This window comes from Misgurnus anguillicaudatus, chromosome 14, assembly GCF_027580225.2.
Source record: "Misgurnus anguillicaudatus chromosome 14, ASM2758022v2, whole genome shotgun sequence".
In the NCBI taxonomy this organism is placed as follows: domain Eukaryota; kingdom Metazoa; phylum Chordata; class Actinopteri; order Cypriniformes; family Cobitidae; genus Misgurnus; species Misgurnus anguillicaudatus.
The window spans coordinates 34,231,565-34,252,500 of record NC_073350.2 but is presented as its reverse complement, the minus strand read 5'-3'; the positions used below and the strand labels follow the sequence as shown (position 1 = coordinate 34,252,500).

Below are 20,936 nucleotides of genomic sequence, written 5' to 3'. Positions count from 1 at the left end.
TTTAGATTAAAAATATCAAATTTAAGTGATTTTGTGCTTAAAACAAGCAAAAAATGCCAATGGGGTAAGCGAAAAAACTTTTTTCTTAAACACTAAATTCAAGAAAATTTCAAGAAAAATTAGCTTACCCCATTGGCAGTTTTTTGCTTGTTTTATGCACAAAATCACTTAAATTTGATATTTTTGGTCTAAATACTGACTTATTTTCTTGGGTTGTTTTGCTCATCAAGAAAAAGCATCTTAATTTAAGAATTTGTAGATATTTTTACTGAAAACAAGACAAAAATACTAAGATTTTTTTTTCTTGAAAATCATCTTTTGCAGTGCACTTCTTGTTTTTTGTCATTGCAGGATTTGTGGTTTAAATTTGTTGAATTTTCTCCAAGTATGTTTGATAGTTTCTCCTTTTGTTGAAGTCTTTGTTGTGGTTTGTAATTCTGGTAAAAATTATTATTTTTTTGTGTATAGTTTGGGAATGATGTTGCTGTCCCTCTCTCTTTACTGAAGAGGTTGTTTCACTCAGGATATTCAATCTTGCCACACACACACACACACACACACATGCACACACAAATAAAAAACACACATGCACACACACAAATGCACATACAAATAAACACACACAAATAAACACACACACACACACACACACAAACACACAATATAAGCTTTATTTTGATATAACAGCAGAGGTCAAACACTGGACCCGTGTCTACAGATGTTCATATTCAGATCTGTGTGATGCTGTTCTGGGTGAAGTGTGGTGTGTGTTTTAATTTGTTTGTGTGTGTGTGCGTGTGTGTGTGTTTAGGAATGTGCAGTATCATGCTCTCTTCATCCCATGATGCCACAGTGAGATGTGAACAATGGCAACCCTTTATCACACACCCAACACCCCAAATGCTTTTAAAGAGGGCATTGTGTATAAATGTATACGTTTGTGTGATGTCACAGTTTTCTCCTCTGTTTAACTCAAGCGTCCCACTTTAAAACCAAAACATGTCATCTGTAAGTGTGAATGACTTGCTGAACTAAATTATTTGTGAAAAATTCAGATGTAAGATTGTTTGGCGAGAATGATGAAAACAGGATTGTACTTTTGCAAAAAAATTACTTTTTAATATTTTTGTCTGTTTTCAGTACTAATATTCTTAAATCAAGATGCATTTTCTTGATTAACCACATGACAAAAAAGCCTAGTTTATAGACCAAAAATATAACATTTAAGTGCATTTGTGCTTAAAACAAGAAAAAATCTTGAAATAAGTTTACCTTTTTCTTTAACACTTTATTTTTCTTACCCCATTGGCAGATGGTTTTGCTTGTTTTAAGCAAGCACTTTAATTTTATATTGACTTATTTTTTTAGGTAATTTTGTTCATCAAAAAATTCATCTTGATTTAAGAATGTTTTGATATTTGTACCGAAAACAAGACAAAATTACTTAGAAAGTGTAGCTGGCACTGTACGATATATCAATAATGTATCTGTGACGGATATTTACTGCAAACACAATGAGTTTTCCTCTCAAGTCTGCTTTACTCCATCACACGCTGGTAATCCCCTGAACCGCAGCCCAAGCCTTCACTTCCTTATCATTGCTATTCTGTCTTTTGATTGGATCGTCGCTAGCCTATCGGCTGTCAGCATTGCTCTAACGCATGTAGGTGTTCTAGAAGTTTAAGCTCCCAACAGCCACGACCACAGGGGAAGTTTGAAACAGGAAGTCGAGGAGTTGTCACTTTCACTAGTCCAGTTTTTTTATTTATTTTTACAGAAAGGTTCCTTTTACACGTGGCAGGCAATATCGTTTTCGTTTCTTTCGATTTTCTCTACACGAGAACCATATCGTGCCGTATCTCACAACTGAATGAGTTTTACAGATTCACAGGTGATTGTATAACCCTGTTTGTTCTGCTCATCCAGGGTACCACAGTTTAACAGGTCTTTTATGTTCTAGATCTGCGTGGCTTGCCAGTGGTTCCTCGTGGCATGACGACCACTAACAAAGGAAACAAAGCCTTGAAGGTGAGCACAATGCTTTCACTATTTATTTAAGGGAATAATTATGACTCTGATCCCCATTATCTCCATCTCCTTTGGCCAGGTGAAGAGGGAGCCCGGGGAAAATGGGACGAGTCTTACAGACGACGAACTGGTGTCCATGACGGTCCGTGAGCTCAACCAACACCTGCGCGGTCTGTCCAAAGAAGAGATTCTGCAGCTGAAGCAACGCAGGCGGACGCTGAAGAACCGAGGCTACGCCGCCAGCTGCCGCGTCAAACGCGTCACCCAGAAGGAGGAGCTGGAGAGGCAGAAGGCGGAGCTACAGCAGGAAGTGGAAAAACTGGCCTCGGAAAACGCCAGTATGAAAGTCGAGCTGGACGCTCTCCGCTCCAAATACGAAGCTCTGCAGAGCTTCGCCAGAACTGTGGCCCGAGGGCCCGTCGCCCCCATATCTAACGCAGCCGTACCCGTGTCTCCACGGGGCCCATTAGCCTCTGTCATCGGGCCCCTCATTCCCGGGAAGGTGGGAGCCACCAGTGTTATCACGATAGTAAAATCTAAAACCGACGCGAGGTCTTAGTGACGCAGCCGGGCGAGAGGATTGGTCAGTGCATGATGCTTTAGGCTGGAAAACCTTCGATATTTAATTTCTACAGCACTTTTAGGGGGAGAAATTGGACTGAAAATTTGGACAGAATACTCTCAAATGTGGTCAGTTTCTGGTTTACAAAAGAAGGACAGTTAATTCACTTGGGCTTCCAAAATAGTCTCCAAATTACGAGGAAAAAACCCAACAAACACACAAGCAGCCAAATTTTCATTGTGAACGTCTGTAATTCTGCTGTGAGATTTGTAATTTTGTACAAATATCGGCTACTTTGTATAGTGTTTTACACAAGGGGTCCAAGTGTTTCAAGTGTGATCATTCTGTGTTTATGTTATTGTACTTTTTATACGGCGTCTGCGTGTTGATTTTCTCTGTGGATTTGCTGTTTAGAGACGTTTCCGTCCTTTCGTTTAACGGACTGCAGGCACAAAACACTTTACACCGGTCAGGCTTCCAAACTCTTCCAGCGTCTAACGCAGAGCAAATGGAGAAAACCGACTTTCGTCCACAATCGGAGAGAAGAAATCGAATAAAAACAAAGTGGTCAGCCAATGAGAAACTTTACCTGAGCCTAATTTATGCACTGACCAATCGGCGATGGGCAGGAGGAGAGGAGGCGGAGTCAAATCAGCTAATGTTGTTCATATGGTAGCTATCAGGATCTGCCACCAGTTCGTTTGCTGTAGTCGTCCATTTTCAGGACAGAAAATAGCATTTCTGTTGAGCGAGGAGACTCGATTGGCAAGGCAATAACGTATTTATGTTCGGCGATGTTAAATTACAGCTTGTATTTGCTTTCGTGGAACCTGTGAACCTGTCTTCTGTTGTTATTTGTGAATTTGAAGCTGTTTACATCACGGGTTCCAGATGTGTGGCCTTCACAATGAAGGTCATTATATTGTTCATTGTTAGGAGATCCAGAGAGATTTTTCTTCCCTGTATCGATTTCCTTTCTTTTGTCTTTTGTTACATTGTTGAGTAAAAACGAGAAAAAAACGAAAAACGGCAAAAGAAGATAAACAAAAAACAGGAGCTTTCGAAAGGTGATATAAACCGGTGAAATCTCACAAGCTTTACCATGAATTTGTTGCTGTGACATTGCGTAACGTATTCTTAAAAAATCTTTGTCTATATGGTGGAGTCTTGAATTTTATAAAAAAAATAACAGAGTATCTTGCATTATTTATAAAACGTTTAAAAAAGAAATATAAAGTTGTTTGATAGCTCTCTTTTTTGCAATTGTACCAAAAGTGGCTTAACTATTGAAGTCAATAGCTTTTCTAGTGACTAGGCGCGTAAAACTGTGGACTAGCGCGTGTGGTGTGATTTGTACTGGTGAGGTGGCGCTGTTGTTTACCACGTGGATGTGATGCTTTTACCGAGTCGAGCCAAACGCAGGCGATGAGCGCAGGTTACCCAGAATCCTTCACGGATCGAGACCGCACATACAGATGCAAGACGTTCAAGAGGTTTGTGTCGGCCGTGTTTCAATGTGCTTGTCGCTGGAAAAGACTTCTCAGGAAAGTGAAACTACTGCAAGGGTTTCTGGGAATGTTTCTGCGGCCTCATCCGCTGCATTTGAGTCTTTCATGTGAAGTGTAATTTTCTTTTTTTAATATACACACACACATATATATAAATATATATATATTTTGGTGTAAATCGTTTCTATGGTAAATTATATTTGTTGTTGTTTATCTTTTATTTTTTGCTATTTCTTTGAACGCCAGAGAAGCGAGTCTTGTATCTGCACTGATTTAAACCAAGAAAAGCGACGCATCTTGAATGATGTTTGCGACTGCTAATAATTTCATTCTTCTTGAAAAACCCAACACAGATTTGTCCAAAACGGCACATTTTTGAATGATTTCTTTTTCCAAATAAGCTGTTATCGAAGTAACGAAATGAAACTCGTGTTTCGTCTGTAAGCGACTCTGAAGTTCTGAACTAATGACCTAATTGAATCTATGTGTGACTTTCTTGTTGATGACAGGAAAATAATGAATCACTACATGAATTGTTAAAAAACATTAAAAGAAGGCACGCCATAAGCCCGCTGCTATGATCAAATGGTTAAATGTGTCTATAACAGTATAGCAAGAAAAGAAAGTTCTGGGTAAATTTAAGTTCGTGAGCCGTTTTCTTTTGTGATTCATTCATTTCTCAGCACAAGATTCTTCAGGGTTTTGCCCATGAGCTTTATAATCTTGTGACAATATCAACAGAAGATGTGTCTCCCACTTTTCAATATTTTTTCTCAATGTAACTCAACAGCAAGACTGGCTAGTCTGTAAAAAATGGTTTCGTAACGGTCTCTGGTCCATCTCGGCATCGCTTTCGTGACAATGGTAACGTTCTCCTATCAGCTGTGGCGTGTCCAGCATCTATAGGCGATATATCGAAAGGATTCGAAGAAAAAAATTCTAGCTTTCTCGCAAACTATGATAATGTGATTTTTGTTCAAGTGTTTGTATGTCTGGTAGCAGTACTGCCCAATAATGACGCTCCTGATCTTCTTGAATCTTCTTCCAGGGGGAGTGGCTCCTTCTCATATGTTATCGTTATGGTCGTCGTGGTGACTTGGTGTTAAAAGTGAACCTATGAAGTATATGCAAATCAGCAGGTGGTAGACGGGGAGTGCCGACCTCTCCATAGGAATATAGTTCTCTGTTTTTAAAGCTGTTGTCCGTAAATAATCGCTTACGATGGCGTGACGAATTCTCTACAGCGCACTTACATTTCTGCAAAAAAAGAAACGATAAAATCAATTGATAATTGCAGTTAAACGCTCACGATTTACCCAACAAGGGCTTCGCATCAGAATATTGAACTTGGCATCTATAGTTTCATTTAAATGAGTGTTTTTTTCTTTTCTTTCGGAAACAGTGTCATGTCCCAAGAGGCGAAGGAAATAGTTCTCGATGGTAAAGTAAGACAATCCTGAGTTTAGCCAACAGTCTAGAACGGCTTTCGAACATACATTCATATATATATTACTAAAAGATGATCAACGTAAAATGTAAATCCTATCAGGATTAACTCTGTGGCCTCAAGTGTCACTTTTTTGATTGACAAGGGTTCAGTGATCAATCGCAGGCTCTTCATAAGTAGATCAATAGAGAGCGATCGGTTGAGTCGGAGCATCCCGAGTGTCCGGTTGTGTTGCCGTGGAAACGTCCGGTACCCTTGAATTCAAAACTCTGTCCCATTTTTCCTGTGAATTCTCAGACGACCTCACAATCGTGACTTGTGTTCTGGTTCGTGCTATGAACAGAACAGATGTTTCTCCTTTGAGCCTCATGGGACATGAACAGGTTTCATTTTAGTTTAAAGAAAAGTGAGTCTCCAGTCTTCAGAGAGTTTCTGATAAGGTTTAACCTGCTTCAGACGCTGGTTTGAATCATTAACTCTGTCTCACGCTGCTAGACGGACTCTCCGCATCTTTGCTCTCGGTGGGTGGTTTTGGGACGTGTGACTTTTTTTCCTCTAGATTTACTACTGAAGGGTCAATAAACGCCGGGCAGTGTCTCATGATGAGTGACGCTTCTATTGTTGTGTTGATGACACTATTGTTGGTGTTTATTGCAATTATTTTTATTTGTTTGTGTAAATTGGCTGAAATAAATCTTATTATTTAAGACACATTTGGTCTGTATGCTGCACTTGAGAAATATTCAGCTTCTGTTCTTGTTTTTTATAGTTGCCCCCTTAACCCCCCTTTAAATATTAATTTCTCAGCATCACTGGAGTTATATTAGTGACTCTGTAAGCTCATTTGACTGCTGTTTATCACTGTATCAACATCAGAAATGTCAAGATATACGTTGCTGTGAGTTTATTATGATGGATTTTTTTGTCTAAAACAAAATAAAAATCTGTTCTGTTGTTTTTCTCGATGGGGTGTATTAAATTAAGATATCCTAGTTCTTTGTATGGGAATTATAGATAGCGTGAGTCCATTTAATTGTAAGTATTTATCAACTAAGTTATCGTACTTTTGCAATTTGTAGATAAGTAATATAATGTATTGGTATATAACGATAAAATTAACTGTATCAGTCAGTCTGGGGCGTTCTTTAATTTATTGATGTATATACTGTATGTTTGTTGATATACAGCTTACTTTATTTTGTATATGACCAATAAATACATTTTGAAAAACACCTTTTTTAAAGTGTCTATAAATGACCTAATTTATCATGCATAAGAAATATTCCTGAATTGAAACCTTTTTTAGGTGTGCCATTAATAGCATTGCCACATTTTATTTGATTTTTTTTCCATGGACCCTGAAAAGAGAGAGAGAGAGCGAGAGAGATAGCACATGACCCAGTTTAAAGGCGCTCTCGGCGGGCATATTTTTGGCCTGACATTAGTAAAACATGACACGATCATGAGAGACGTCTGCGACACGTAGCAGGAGCGAGCAGACGCCTCAGTATTTACAGCACATGTGTCTCTGACAATCACTGATGTCATTTCCTCTTTGGAGTCTCATTGACTGGCTTCATGAGTTACGTCTTTATTAGTCTGAAATAAATACACATCCAGCCTTTGTTCACTTGAGTTATAGACACATGGCTACATTAGGAAAAACCTCACGCATGGATACAAACTATGTCTCAATCTGCTCCACTTCTCTTAAAGAACTGGGCCATCTCCTCTCGTGCACTGGAAACAAATTCATTTATTCACCTGACATGATGATGTACACCCTGGATACGTGCCCTGATGTGCTGTTGTACAGATTATTTCAGGGTGAAACCTGGAAAATCAGGGAAGTCATTTAACTAACAAAGAATATTTCTATAGTGAATAATGTTATTTATTTATTTATTTTGCAGTTTTGCTCCACTTAACACTGAGCCACTTTTTTTTATTGCATAGCATTTTATCTAAAAATGATTTTTAAAGGGGACATTTCACAAGACTTTTTTAAGATGTAAAATAAATCGTGTTGTCCCCAGAGAACATATGTGACGTTTTAGCTCAAAATACCATATAGATAATTTATTATAACATGTTCAAATTGCCACTTTGTAGGTGTGAGCAATAATGTTTTTGTTGTATCCTTTAAAATGCAAATGAGCTGATCTCTGCACTAAATGGCTTTGCCGTCGTTGGATAGTGCAGATTAAGGGGCGGTATTATCCCCTTCTGACATCACAAGAGTAAAATTTCAATTAGCTATTTTTTTCACATGCCTGCAGAGAATGGTTTACCAAAACTAAGTTACTGGGTTGATCGTTTTCACATTTTCTAGGTTGATAGAAGCACTGGGGACCCAATAGCACTTAAACATAGAAAAAGTCTGATTTTCATGATATGTCTGCTTTATCCTACTGGAAAATCCAGCCCAAATATAAGCTGGTGAGCTGGTTTTAGCTGGTCTCCCAGCTTGGTTTTGCGGGTGTAGCCAGCTGGTCTAGCTGTGTTTTGGTCACCTTTTAAGCTGGTCTAGCTGGACTTAGCTGGTCAGGCTGGAAGACCAGCTTTGCCAGGCTGGGAGGACCAGTTTAACCCAGCTACTGCCACCTTAAACCAGCTAAAACCAGCTACCAGCTTATGCTGCCCTGCTGAAAAACCAGCATACCAGCATATGTTGTGTTTTGGTGCTGGTTTGCTAGTGAACACCAGCTAAACCAGCACAAAACCAGCACCAGCATTAGCACCAGCTAAACCAGCACCAGCATCCCAAGCTGGTCACACTAGCATCCCATGCTGGTCATACCAGCAAGACCAGCATATGTTGTGTTTTGATGCTGGTATGCTGCTGACCACCAGCTACACCAGCATAATTCCCATGCTAGTTTGATGCTGTTTTTTTCAGCAGGGGTCTTTGTTGGATTTTTCAGTAGGGTAAAGCTCCAGAAAACACAGTTGACTACATTATATTCAGATATGGAGTTGATAATATTTGCTTGAACATACACATTAAAAAAAAACGAATCGTAAAACGCTAAGACACATTTAAAAATATATAATTTACCTACCTAGGATTTTGTACGTTTAAAATGATTTAATCTTCTGATTTTAAACTACAAATAAGGGACATTTAACATCTTAGCATTCATATCATAGAAGCCGAAATATTTATGTGTTTATATGATGTGATTTATATCGGTCAATATAAGAAAGAAATATATGATCTTTTGTTCTCGTGTGGCCATGGTAAAACACTCTCATCCGGGTCTGCAGGTGGCAGCAGAGTTCATTTCCCGCTTATTCAGCGTCTGAGCGCGCTCCTGCCACACGACAAATGGTAAAACATGAACTGGATTATACTTAACACAGTGGTGTTAAAAATAATTTGTTTGACTATTTGAAAGAAATTCTAAGTGCACACAAAAAGTAAAAGTGCTTTGAATGTTACGCTTCAGAATTATTAACATGTCATTTATTTATATGATAAAAGAGTTTTATAGACGTTTTACAGTCCGGATCCAGTCAGAACTACAATCCTGATCCAGTCAGAACTCCAGTCCGGTAATAACGGCCGTTTCTGTGGCGGAAATGTAAACATGTCGTGAAAGTCTCACAGCTCCACACTTTAAATGATTGTTTTCATGCTTTTTAAATTACTTTTTTTAGTCAGTTATAATTAAATTAATGTGGAATTTATATAACACGCGGACAGTGCCTGTTTAGTTAGATGAAGCTACGTTAACAAAGCAACGTTTACAAGGTGAGTGTGTTCTCGTTATTTACCTCACAAAAATGACTTGTATTAGTTTTATATCGAGTGTTATTGAACACGAATAATGTTTACTGTAGTTAATTTCATGACAGACGTTAATTATCTTGATTTGTATGTTTTTTAGCATGATGGAGAGTTATGAAGATTTCATTCAGAGACACTGTAAGAGTCTAGCTGATGAAGATGAAGATGATCAGTCATCTCTTTTTAGTCCTTCATCAGTGATTGTGTTTCATGGAGTCTGTATCCTGCCTCCTCTGGTATAACATTATCATTATTATTATCATCATCAGATCTCTCATGATGACACTTCTGATCATACAGTATGTCTGATAATGTGTGTTGTGTTTGTCAGTTAAGTGAGCAGCAGAGAGATGAGATGAGACATCTGAGAGAATCAGTATCGAGTCTGATGAAGAGCAGGAGACAGCAGAAACCTGACAGCGTGAGTTACACACATCTGCATTTATCTTAGACATAAACTGATACATAAGAGAACACCTGATACTGACTGACAAACAGATGGACAGTGTTATACACCTGTCTGCTTTGCTTTCATTACGAAGACAACATGATATGTGACCCAATCTGTGATAAAACATTTTTGTGATTTACTGATTTCTACATAAAAATCATCCTATATACTGTAAAGAATATTCTTTTAAAAATAACCGTGATATATTTAATATCGACTGAGAAAGATATAGGGGCGCATAACGAGTAATCGCAAGTAATCGATTGCAGATTAAAAGTTTTTGTTAACATCATATATGTTTGCGTACTGTGTTTAATAATTATTATGTATATATAAGTACACATACTTGCATGTATAATTTTAAGAAATTTGTATATATTAAGTATTCAAATTTATGTACACATGTAAATATTTCTTAAATATATACATGCATGTGTGTGTATTTTTATATATACATAATTAGATTACATAATTAATTTTAGTCTATGACAAGATCATGTATATACAGAATCTAATGAGACTTCAGAATCCGAAAGAGTTTTTTTCGTCAAGAATTACAAAACCACATGACAGTAATGAGAATGTGCTTATTTGTCATGAAATACATGACAATTTTAATGTTTAATACGATTTTAAATTGTGTTGTTGGCTGACACATGATTGTGATGTGATTCATATAGGGATCGACCGATATGGATTTTTCTGTGCCGATGCCGATACCGATTTTTGTTTCATCAGCCTTAGCCGATGACCGATACAGGCTGCCGATTTTCTTGAGCCAATATTTGGAGCCGATACTGGTTTTGCTCACTCAATTTACATCATAAAAATTATGTAAAAAAATGGCATGTTGTTAAAAAGAGATGTTATTAGTTTGCACAGTTCTTACATTTATTGTAGTCTAGGACTAGTTTAATCCCTGTCCAGGAAACCGCCCCATAGAGATGAAAAAAAACCCACTTTGTTCAGCTATGATCAGCTGTTAAGCCGAGCTTTCAATGTTGTCGTGAAAAGGTTGGTTGTTTTTAGTCACATGACCTGCAATCGCTTGCGGGTTCCAGCACTCTGTCTGTAAATTATGCCGGAAAAATCGGCAAACACGGCAGCCATGTATCGGCCGATGCCGATACACATAAAACTCGCAAATATCGGCCCGATATATCGGCCGGCCGATATATCGGTCTATCACTAGATTCATATACAGTGAACATTTAATTGTACAGTAAAAATCTTTAAGTAGGGATGCCCAATATATTGAGATATGGCTAATGTGCACATTGCAATATGCATATAACAGTAATTTGCATTAAAGATTTGAATACTTCAAAATCTTATAGTGCAACCCTACCTCGGGGCATTTCGTGGTATGGTCACAGAGTGTTTGATTTGTTTGTTCGTGTTGAAAAACACAGTTTTCTGTTTTAATCGTGTCATTGAGCACGAAAGTGTTTTTTGTGTCCCTAGCACGACTTGCTTTTTCGTGTCATTTTATGTATTGTTTTTCCTTTATTTTTCTATATTTACGTCATTGTCGGGTTTGGGGTTAGTTTTGGGGTTTGGGTTAGGATGTAATTTTATGTATTGGTTTCTTTATCTTTTTCTCAGATTTTTAAACTATTTTCGCTTGGGCTTGGGTTTGGGATTAGAGTTGGGGTTTGGATGTCTGAAATGTACTAGAAAGTCATTCTAACCCCAACCCCAAGTGACAATGGTAAAAAAATGGAAAAAACTGTGAGAGGGCAATGCATGAAATGACACGAGAAAGACATTTGTGCCCAATGACACGAAAAAAGCAAAAAATGTTGTCCAAAAACACGAATAAATAAATCAAATATTTTGTGATTATACCACAAAATGTCTTGAGATAAGTTGTATTGTGCTCTAAGATGGTCATCAATTTAAAAGGAACATGAAACATGTGTTTGTAACATTATTTTCAGCTTTTGAATATATTTTACAATCTATTTAAATGCACTATAATTGGGTCCAATTAATATTTTCCTGATCAGACAATACAATACAACAGTATGATATGATTATTACAATACAATGATGAAATTTCTTTGTGTCTGTGTGTAAGTTCAAAGGTGAAAGAGTGACTGCAGATGTTCAAAGAAACATCATCAGCAACGAACAACAGACGTGTGATGATGATGCCACACAGTGTGAAGAGAACGTCACCTGTCGCCCTCTGACATCAACAACTCATGATGGCCAGCCAGCCAATCAGCTGAGAGCTTTCCCAGGGGATGATTCTCTGGATAAAACCCAGATCACAGTTCTGTTTAAGGGCACTAGTCAGAGGACACACACAACTCAGGGTCTTCACACACAGGATGAATTCGACAATCACTCAGATAAACTTCCTCAAAATGACATCAGTCACCAGATGATGATGTCATCAGGATATGTGACCAATGAAAACACAGATGTCACCTGTGACTCCAGCTGGATGGAGAAGCAGGATGCTGTAGAGAACAGTCAGACCTCTTCAGGTTTCTGTTTAAATGTGACTCGATCGACCGGCACAGGAACTGACATAATCAGCCATGCTCCTGTGGATGGATCGGCCTTAGAGGAGGAGAATACAGTCCCAAACCCGACCGTAGATGTTACAAAACCTGTACATCCATCGCCTGAACCAGACACGGATGAGGGACCGTACCGAATGAGTCTTCAGAACCTTCTGAAGAAATCTCAAGACTACCGGCGACGCCAACGCCTGCTACGCAGTCAAGCACAAGCTCTCGAATCTGCTGATGAGCACAGCATGTCGGATAAGGAAAACCAGGAATTCCTTCCCAATCAGATTTGGAAGACAGAACCCAGGAACGCAAGAGAGACGAGAAAAGTAAAGATTCAGCCACCTGATGCAGAACCGGCCACAGATGCTGAGATCTCAAAGGAAACCTGTCGTAGTTCTGCCTCAGACGCCCATCATGAGGAACATCATGATGTTCTGACAGAGGAGATTGCTGCTCCTTCTCAGTCAACATCTAAACAACTTCCTGTCACGGCCAGATCTTTGTATCTCTCCAAACAGAAGCCTACAATCGGCTCCAGATCTTCTTCAGCCGTTGGGGAAAAATTCACCAGCGTTCCGGCACCCAAGTTTTGTTTAAGCCCCATTCGCAGCAAAAAAGCCAGCAGCATTCCTGTTCCCGTTCGGAAAGCTTTGGTTTGTGTAGACCGTGATCCTGATCCAAACCGTGGGTCAGTAAATGATGGAGTGATGCATGTAGACCGCAGCTCAGAGCAAACGGAGCAAATCACCCAGTTAGAGTTAAACTTATCGAGTCTGAAAGCACTGATCTCAGACCTGGAGTCAACGCTTACACTGTCACAGGCAGACACTGCTGTAGATAACAGCAGCTACATGCTCAACAAAGAGGAAGCTTCTCCTGATATTTGCCTTTCTGCACTCACGTCCAATAAAACTTTACACCAAGACGTCACCGCTGTCACAAACTCACACCCATCACAAATCAGATTTTCAAAATCAATTCATACTATCAGGCGTTCAAATCACCCTCTGCAGCAAGTGGGCATCCTTACTGACTGCAGTAATCACAAAACAAATGAAAAGAAGAAACAGTCATGTGAAGAACGAAGCTCTCCGATTGACACGTCCCTCTGTCAGTCGTATGATGTAGATGCCCCCTCTTGTCTCTGGACGCAGGGTAAGCAATTGACCCCCGAGATGGGCAGTCATGAGGGCGTTTCTCGTGCCAAACGGAGGCTTCTTATGAATGAGGTGCATATGATGAGCCCTGGACGAGAAATAGAGAGACTGAGCTTCAGCACACCCAGAGGTCAGTTCGCATGTCATCGCTGAACTAAATGATGTGTTGTTGATGATTTAGGGCAGGGGTCTCCAATGTGGTGCCAAGTAGCACGCACAGAGTCTGTAAGGTTTCAGCCAAAGCACATTCTAGTAATATTTTAATAGTTTTGAGTAGACTATATCAAAAAGTAACCCTCCAGATTGTTTTATCCATTGTGGTAGCCCTTGCTCACAAAAAGGTTGGAGACCCCTGATTTAGGGAATATAATCAGTCATAGTTGGTCTGTTATATAAATACAGTAGAAGTGTGTTAGTCTCACACACACAGACTGATGTATATCACACCATGGTGAGTTTGAAAACAGGATAACTGAATGCCTTTCTTTAATAAAATAATTCGTACGATCTTTAGTTTTGCAGTCGTCTGCGCAGCTGCAGCCGGATGATCGAGTGAAAGTTCTGTTGGAGGAAGAACGCAGACAACAGCAGGATCTACTGCAGGTGAGAAACAAACTACAGCTCATCACAAATAGGACACATTACATAGCAGGGGTGTAAATCAGACAGAGTATTGCGATACGATACACTATCGATCATCTCAGACAGCGGTGAGATATTTGCAGATACATCAAACATTTCTTTGATGCAATTACGATTCGATTAATTTATCAATAAATATATAACATGAACGTTTAATTAAACTCTTTAAAAAGGTAAAATCTCTGTCCCAATTGGGACATTTACAACAAGAAACTAAAAAATACACCTTTTTAATAAAGAAAAATAATAATAAGGTACAAATGTCACACAAAATCAAGCTTATGATGGCAACAATCAAAGTCTTTAGTGTTTCAGCTGATGGTGACAAAGGTTTTCTGTTTGTCCAATCCATTTTCCATGTACAAAATATTTCCAAAACCACGATTTCACAACATCTTCTGCCTCTTTTGTTGTGTTTTCGCTTCTACAACCATTTTGTTGCTGTATTGCATTCACTTGCTGACACTAGAACACGAAAATAAACGAAAATGCGCGCTTTGACGGAAATGCGTAGGTCGACGTAACGTCAAGGAATGAGGATGTGGAGCGTGTCAAAATACTGGTACCTTGTATCAATATTATATGTGTGGCATCGAAGCATTGTATTTTTAGAAATTTAATTGATGCATCGATCCATATTGATGTATTGTTACACCAAACAGATCAGGGGCACCATTCGCTTCCATAGTATTATTATTTTTCCTACACAGAGGTAATTCAAAGTGCTTTACATAGGAATGAGAAAACAATATATAAGAGAAACAAAAATGTAAAAATACGAGAAATAAAATCACAATAAAAACAAAGATACATATTCCCATGTAATCCCTAAACACAGGATTCCCACGGGTCCTTGAAATCCTTGAAAGTTTGTGAATTTGGGGGAAAAAATTCAAGGCCCTTGGACGTTTTTGAAAATATTCATACATAGATACAGGTGATCGAAAGTGCTTGAATCTATTTTATGCAAGAAGTTTTCTGGAAAAAAAATCCTTATTATTCCCTGTGTAGTGTAGGATAATATCATAAAAATTCTAGCCTTTTAAGCACACGTGCTAAACTGTTCACTTTAAATGCGAATGTTGATTCATACCAAAATGCTTTTTTTGCATAGTTGTGTTTGACACATGAAAACGTCTCAGGTTACGTATGTAACTGTTGTTTTCTGAGAAGGGAACGAGACGCTGCGTCTCCCTTGCCATACTTCCTGTGTCCCTGTAACGCCGACATTGGCAATATTTCAGATAGTGATATACTTCCTGGCTCCCGCGTCACCCTGTCTTTGTCTTAAGCATCACCATTGGTTGAATTTGATATACACATTCAAACGCACGTACCCCTGGAGGCGTCCCCAAAGTGTCACTGCAGTGACGCAGCGCGGGTTCCCTCAAAAGAGAACTGTAACAATGTATCTTAAAAGGTAACACAATGTAACCTTGCTCTCACTTGAAATGTGTCCCCACATAATTTGAGGGACCTGGAAAGTCCTTGAAAGGTCCTTGAAATTAAGTGAACTAAGGTGTGTAAACACTTAAACACCCCTTATTTGGAAGTCAATGGTGCCCCTGATCTGCTTGCACGCATTTTTCAAAATATATTCATTTTTATTCAGCAGAATAAAGTAATTGGTTTGGAACAACTTAAGGCATTTTTGGGTGAACTATCCCTTAAAGTATTCACCATTAGCAGAATCAATGTCTGATTTGGTTACATTATTTTGTGAAACTCTCACAGTAAGAAAAATTTGGAGTCACAGCTTGACCTGTTTGGTTCATTTGATGTCCTTTATTGTTTGTGGGCCGGTAAAAAAGCTTTTTTCTAATCAAACCGTCAAATGAGATGAGACATTAAATTCGACTCTCCTTGGACTCTATTAAGCTCATGGCAGAAGTCCAGTACTGTCTGTCAGAATAAAACACTGTATGACAATATAACAACAGAAAGGACTGAACTATCTGGCCTGAAAAACTCTGAAGTGTAGATGTTTTATTCTAGTATTATTATTATCAGCAGTCGGTGAGCTCAAGGACACAGCGTCCCCCTTCAGTCCCTTACATCGTCCTTATGTCATTAATTACTGACTGTAATGTGAATGCATCTAATAGACATTTAATGAACACATACGGTTTCTCTTACAGCCTGCTGTGTGTGCGTGTTTCTGTGGGAATTGAGACAGAAAATGAGGATCATTTTGTTTAATTCATTAGCTGATCTTAAATGCCTGATCACACCTGTCGGTCTGTCTCTCTTTCTGTCTGTTGTTCTCTTTAAAACAAAAGAGCGAGAGTCATTCATTAATCTGTGATAAGAGGATAAAAGTGTCTGTATGTTTGATGATGCCAACTTCTAAAATTTGGTGAAAGATTTAAAGATAAGAGCAGAACATAATAACTGATATTAATGCTCTGGTTGTCTGCAGCTGTCTAAACACATTTAGCCAAGATTAGAAATATTTTTAATGAGTTTTTTTAATTTACACTCTCATATTTTTTCCCAGTCCTTGGCCGAGCGATACCAGTTTCTGAGGAGCGTGTCCTTCCAGCGTCCCAGCACGGGCTCACGTCTGGAGGACGACTCGACCTCGTCTGCGTTCACAAGCCCCTCCCATACGCTCGACACATCACGTGTACGACCGGCAGAACACACACAAAACAACACAATCCCTCTATTAACTGACATCTGTTCACCATCTGTCTGTCTCTCTGTCTCACAGCAGTTCTGTCTCTCTCTCCCTGCGTCCTGTCGCCCTCTGCTGGCGGCCGCTGTGAAGGGCTTTCTGACCCGAAGGCTCCTGCGTACAGAACGAGTGTCACAGCTGATCCGAACCATCCAGGTGATGTGATGGCACTTTTGTGTCTTTAATGCAGTTACCCTTTGGAATGAACGTTCAGGAATCATTTTAACACCAGCTGTCGTTTTCTCAGGACACACAGCAGTTCCTGCATCAGACGGCCGTCAGAGGAGAATTCAGTAGCCGGCAGGACCTGATGCTGCACGATCGAGTCTCTCTGCAGGTGAAGCTTCACAAACACACACATAAAATGACATGAATCTGTCTGCGCAGCATCTGTATGTGACTGCTTCTCTGTCTGCGTCATCAGCTACGCGCCGCACGCTACGAGTTCCACAACATCGTCTTCAACAGCAGCATCTGTGAACGGATGAAGATGATTGGCCAGGACAGACAGGTGACCAGAGAGAGACGCTTCAAACAGCACGTGAGGAAAAACCTGCTTTATTAATCACAATATAAACAGCTTCATGATTGTTTTATGTGCTTTGAAGTATTCCAGAAAATATAAAAAGTAAATGTGCCCGAATTCTGTTACAATGTAAGTCTCTGCACACATGTTATGATAGATCTGAACGTGATGAGAATCACTCTTATTGTACTTCTGTGACATCAGACATTACAAATAGAGAATGAATATCTGTTTAAATTGATGTTCTTTCAGGGTAATAAAGTGAAGGGTTCACTGTCTGCTGCTACCAGAAAAGCTTTAGAACGCAAACGACTCGCCATGTGAGTAAACACTGCATTTGAAGATAATTTCTGACATTTTCTTCATAGAAATAGTACATTTGTATAGTGTTTTCATGATGCATATTATTTCAAAAGCTGATTTACAACATAATGGTGCCAAACCCTCCAGAATGGAGACCAAAAGTGCCACTTATAAATAAAAAATAAATAAAATTAAGAATCAATTGAATGATTTTAACATGTAAATAAATAAATCACTTTAAAAAAGGAAAATTAATAGACATGTCTTTTAATTAATGTTTTGAAATGTAGTTTAATAAAACTTAAATGTTTTAAAATATTTTTTTCAAATAAAAAAGTAGACCATTTAAAACTACCATGGAGGATTAGGGCAAGCTAAAAAAATAAAATAAAACCATCTCGAGATTAAAGTCATTAAGATGTGAGAATAAAGTCTTTATTTAATGAGAATAAAGTCATTATATTTTGATAATAATGTCATATTTTTACATTAACGTGTTTGGAGTGATGTGAACAAGCAGACCTGCAAAGCAGATACCAAATTACACACCTGTCTTATTAATAAAACAATATGGGGGAGATGGGCTCAGAAAGGCAATTTAAGGAATCTCCCTTATATAAAAGGCAATATGGGGGTGATAATGTGAACGAACAAAATTCGGTGCACACCTTAAAAAAACAGGCATGCAATAAACAGAATATCATGATGAATAATGGTTTTGGTTAATTGGGTAGTGTAACGTATACGCACATGAAGGCACACCTAAATGAAAGTGCACAGGTGATGGGGGATATTAATCAAATGGCCCAGGGAGGAATGGAAAGACTATGCGGCTTTGTGAACTAACAATTGAGATAAATGCAACGAGTAGGCTACTTTTCAATTTAGGCGTGTTCTCATGAAAGCAACAACATAAAAGCTTTACGTTAAAGGCGGAATCCACGATGTTTGAAAAACGCTTTGGAAAAGGAGACAGGCCGACTACCAAAACACACTTATAGCCAATCAGCAGTAAGGAGCGTGTCTACTAACCAACATCCTTGCCGGGTTGCATATGTGTCTATTAAAAGAAGGTCCAGATTCTATTGGGGTAGGGGCGTGTTTGTTTAGGTGATTTCAAATATCAAAATTGGCTTTCAAACATCATGGACTCCGCCTTTAAGTGCAGACCCTTATAAAACCCTAAAAGACAACATTGAATGTGACTTAATGCATCTACACAGTAATGTTAAAACACAATATTCAGCAAACATTTTATTAATAAAAACATTCTGTGTACAGGCAAGCAGAAGATCCCAGAATAAGAACACAAACTGATAAAGGGCATGTTAGTTTCCTTCAATGAAAATGATCACATTCTGGCCTTTTCTGCTTTACCATACATGCTTTTTAATAATATAGTGTTTAGTGTATTTATATCACTGTCTTAATGCAGTAAACAATGTAAAGAATAAGACTAAACTGAGTATTTAATTCTCAAAATTTTTCGACTTTATTCTTGTTAAATAATGACTTTATTCGCGCGTTTTAATGACTTTAATCTCAAGATGGTTTTATTTTTTTTTATTTTACCTTGACCCTAATCCTCCTTGGTATAAAACTCTGTTTAATTCATGTTTTAAAACAATAAAATATTACCCTAATAAATCATTTTAAATTACCTTTTTTATAGCGTTTTTAAAAAGCATTTGCCAGTAGCTTTTCTAAATCTTTTTGCCAAATCCTTTTTTTCAGTTGTTTATCGAGTTAAAAAATGCCATTTAAATGTTCACACATTGGGGCAACCAATCAACTTTCTTCATTTTATTTTAAAGGGGCACTCCTGGTCCTCCATACTCCAGCAGTGTAAAGACACGCTCAGTGCTCCCTGTTATTGTTGTTTTTGGAAAATAATTACAGCATTTTGCTAAGAGCTACATTACAGGTACTTTAAACGTTGATTAAAACGTTATTTGGTGTAATATGATGTGTTCGTGTGGTTTGTGGTTTATAAAACACATTATTTTCACATACCGTCCATTATTGTTGCTCCTCTATGCCATGCCTCCCTGAAACGCATTGATTTTGTACAAAGCTCATCGTTCTGAAAAGCGCAGTGTCCTCCAATTGGCCAACTAATCGGTACGTTGTGATTGGTCTGAATACCTCTGATGTTAGCCGGAAATGTGATGCCCCTTACCATGTTTGAAAGATTCGCTTATAATGCATTACTGACAGAAGTTAACATTGTCTTTACTAACTTATCAATACGAGCCAAATCTGATACAGAAAATGCAGATGACCAAGCTGATTAACTTACATAGATTGGTAAGATAAGGATACTAAAACATTAAAACCATGTCTGCATTTGTGATCGTAGAAACGAAAAACAACAAGCGCTACTCTGCACTGCTCAAAACTTGTGTTTGAATCATAGTTTAGTCAGTAGTAAAGTCTTTAAATATGAAAACATCAACGCCTTACAGGCTGTGAGTCAGAAGTGGGCAGAGTTATGATAATGAGCGTCATGTTTACGTCAACTGACCCAGGAAGTAAACTGTTGCCTATAATCCGTGAATTTGTGTAGTCCAAGAAAAGAGATTTAAGTTGGAGACTCGCGTCATCGTTTACTTTGGGATTTGTACCCTTTGCATATCGTTAACATGAACTAATACACACTTACACACCAAAGGAAATTTAAAATCGTGAAATGGATAATTGGTGCTCTTTAATGTATTAAAAATTATGTATTAGTTGTGAAATTGCAAAAAACTATTTCAATTTACAGACAGAGGAAACCTTTTTAAAAGTTATGTAAATTGAAAAAAAAAACCTGTTAGATCTGAATAAAATTGAAGAGATGTTAAGGAAATGTATGAAAATTGAGTGATTTAAAGGCAAATGTGATAACTGATACTAACTCAAGTTGATGATGTGCTTTGTATCTGTGATCAGGTTACAGAAGAAATCCACTGACAGGACAAAGATTTCACCGTCTGTAATGGAGAAATGGACTCTTGTGCCAAAGATTTGTCGCGTTTCAAAGAAAGCGAGCCCACGGTGAACACAACCCATGAAAAGCAGCTGTGTGCCTTTATGTCTCTGGAAGTCATTCCTTTCCCAGACAGCACATGACTCCGGGCCAGATCTGCTGACTTCGGCATGGATCTGGCCCATAGTCGTCTGCTGTTGGTTTAATTTGTTTTTTTACATGTTTCGCCAACTCTTATTTATTTGTGTAGTTTTATTTTATAAGATGTTGCCAAACTTTCTAGCGTGAAGTTTTCATTCTGTACAAACTTAAATAAATGATGCTAATAATCCTCTGTCATTGAGCATTC

At 38.3% G+C, this 20,936-nt stretch overlaps 2 protein-coding genes across 6 annotated transcripts in view; both read left to right on the top strand.

Moving 5' to 3' along the window:
- mafgb (v-maf avian musculoaponeurotic fibrosarcoma oncogene homolog Gb) overlaps positions 1 to 6,777 on the top strand; it is a 20,548-nt gene extending 13,771 nt beyond the window's left edge. For 2 of the 3 annotated variants that reach the window (XM_055183704.2, XM_055183703.2), the window contains exons 2-3: positions 1,961 to 2,028; positions 2,108 to 6,777. In XM_055183704.2, the coding sequence (XP_055039679.2) occupies positions 1,993 to 2,028; positions 2,108 to 2,587 (516 nt within the window). In that variant the 5' untranslated portion in view covers positions 1,961 to 1,992 and the 3' untranslated portion in view covers positions 2,588 to 6,777. Of the gene's footprint in view, positions 1 to 1,357; positions 1,892 to 1,960; positions 2,029 to 2,107 lie in introns of those variants that run through there. The other variant, XM_055183705.2, reaches the window with a different exon arrangement.
- A 2,096-nt stretch (positions 6,778 to 8,873) lies between these two features.
- Positions 8,874 to 20,918, top strand: cp110 (centriolar coiled-coil protein 110). Of its 3 annotated transcripts, none has more exons than XM_055184844.2 (11): positions 8,876 to 9,299; positions 9,436 to 9,571; positions 9,667 to 9,756; positions 11,867 to 13,598; positions 13,983 to 14,071; positions 16,608 to 16,736; positions 16,827 to 16,943; positions 17,035 to 17,124; positions 17,212 to 17,328; positions 17,566 to 17,633; positions 20,551 to 20,918. In XM_055184844.2, exons 2-11 carry the CDS (start codon positions 9,437 to 9,439, stop codon positions 20,657 to 20,659), a joined length of 2,676 nt encoding a protein of 891 aa, XP_055040819.2. In that variant the 5' UTR covers positions 8,876 to 9,299; position 9,436; the 3' UTR covers positions 20,660 to 20,918. The 3 variants fall into 3 exon arrangements, with proteins under 3 accessions (XP_055040817.2, XP_055040819.2, XP_055040818.2); XM_055184843.2 differs by having other exon boundaries at positions 8,879 to 9,299; positions 16,824 to 16,943; XM_055184842.2 differs by having other exon boundaries at positions 8,874 to 9,299; positions 16,608 to 16,943.
- Positions 20,919 to 20,936: the final 18 nt, after the last annotated feature.

Bases quoted from the DNA above. Each gene is read 5' to 3' on its own strand.
- cp110 (XM_055184842.2), top strand. From the start codon at position 9,437: ATGATGGAGAGTTATGAAGATTTCATTCAGAGACACTGTAAGAGTCTA. The intron at 16,944-17,034 runs GTGATGTGATGG...TCGTTTTCTCAG, and splicing joins AGCTGATCCGAACCATCCAG to GACACACAGCAGTTCCTGCA. The intron at 17,329-17,565 runs GTGAGGAAAAAC...ATGTTCTTTCAG, and splicing joins AGAGACGCTTCAAACAGCAC to GGTAATAAAGTGAAGGGTTC.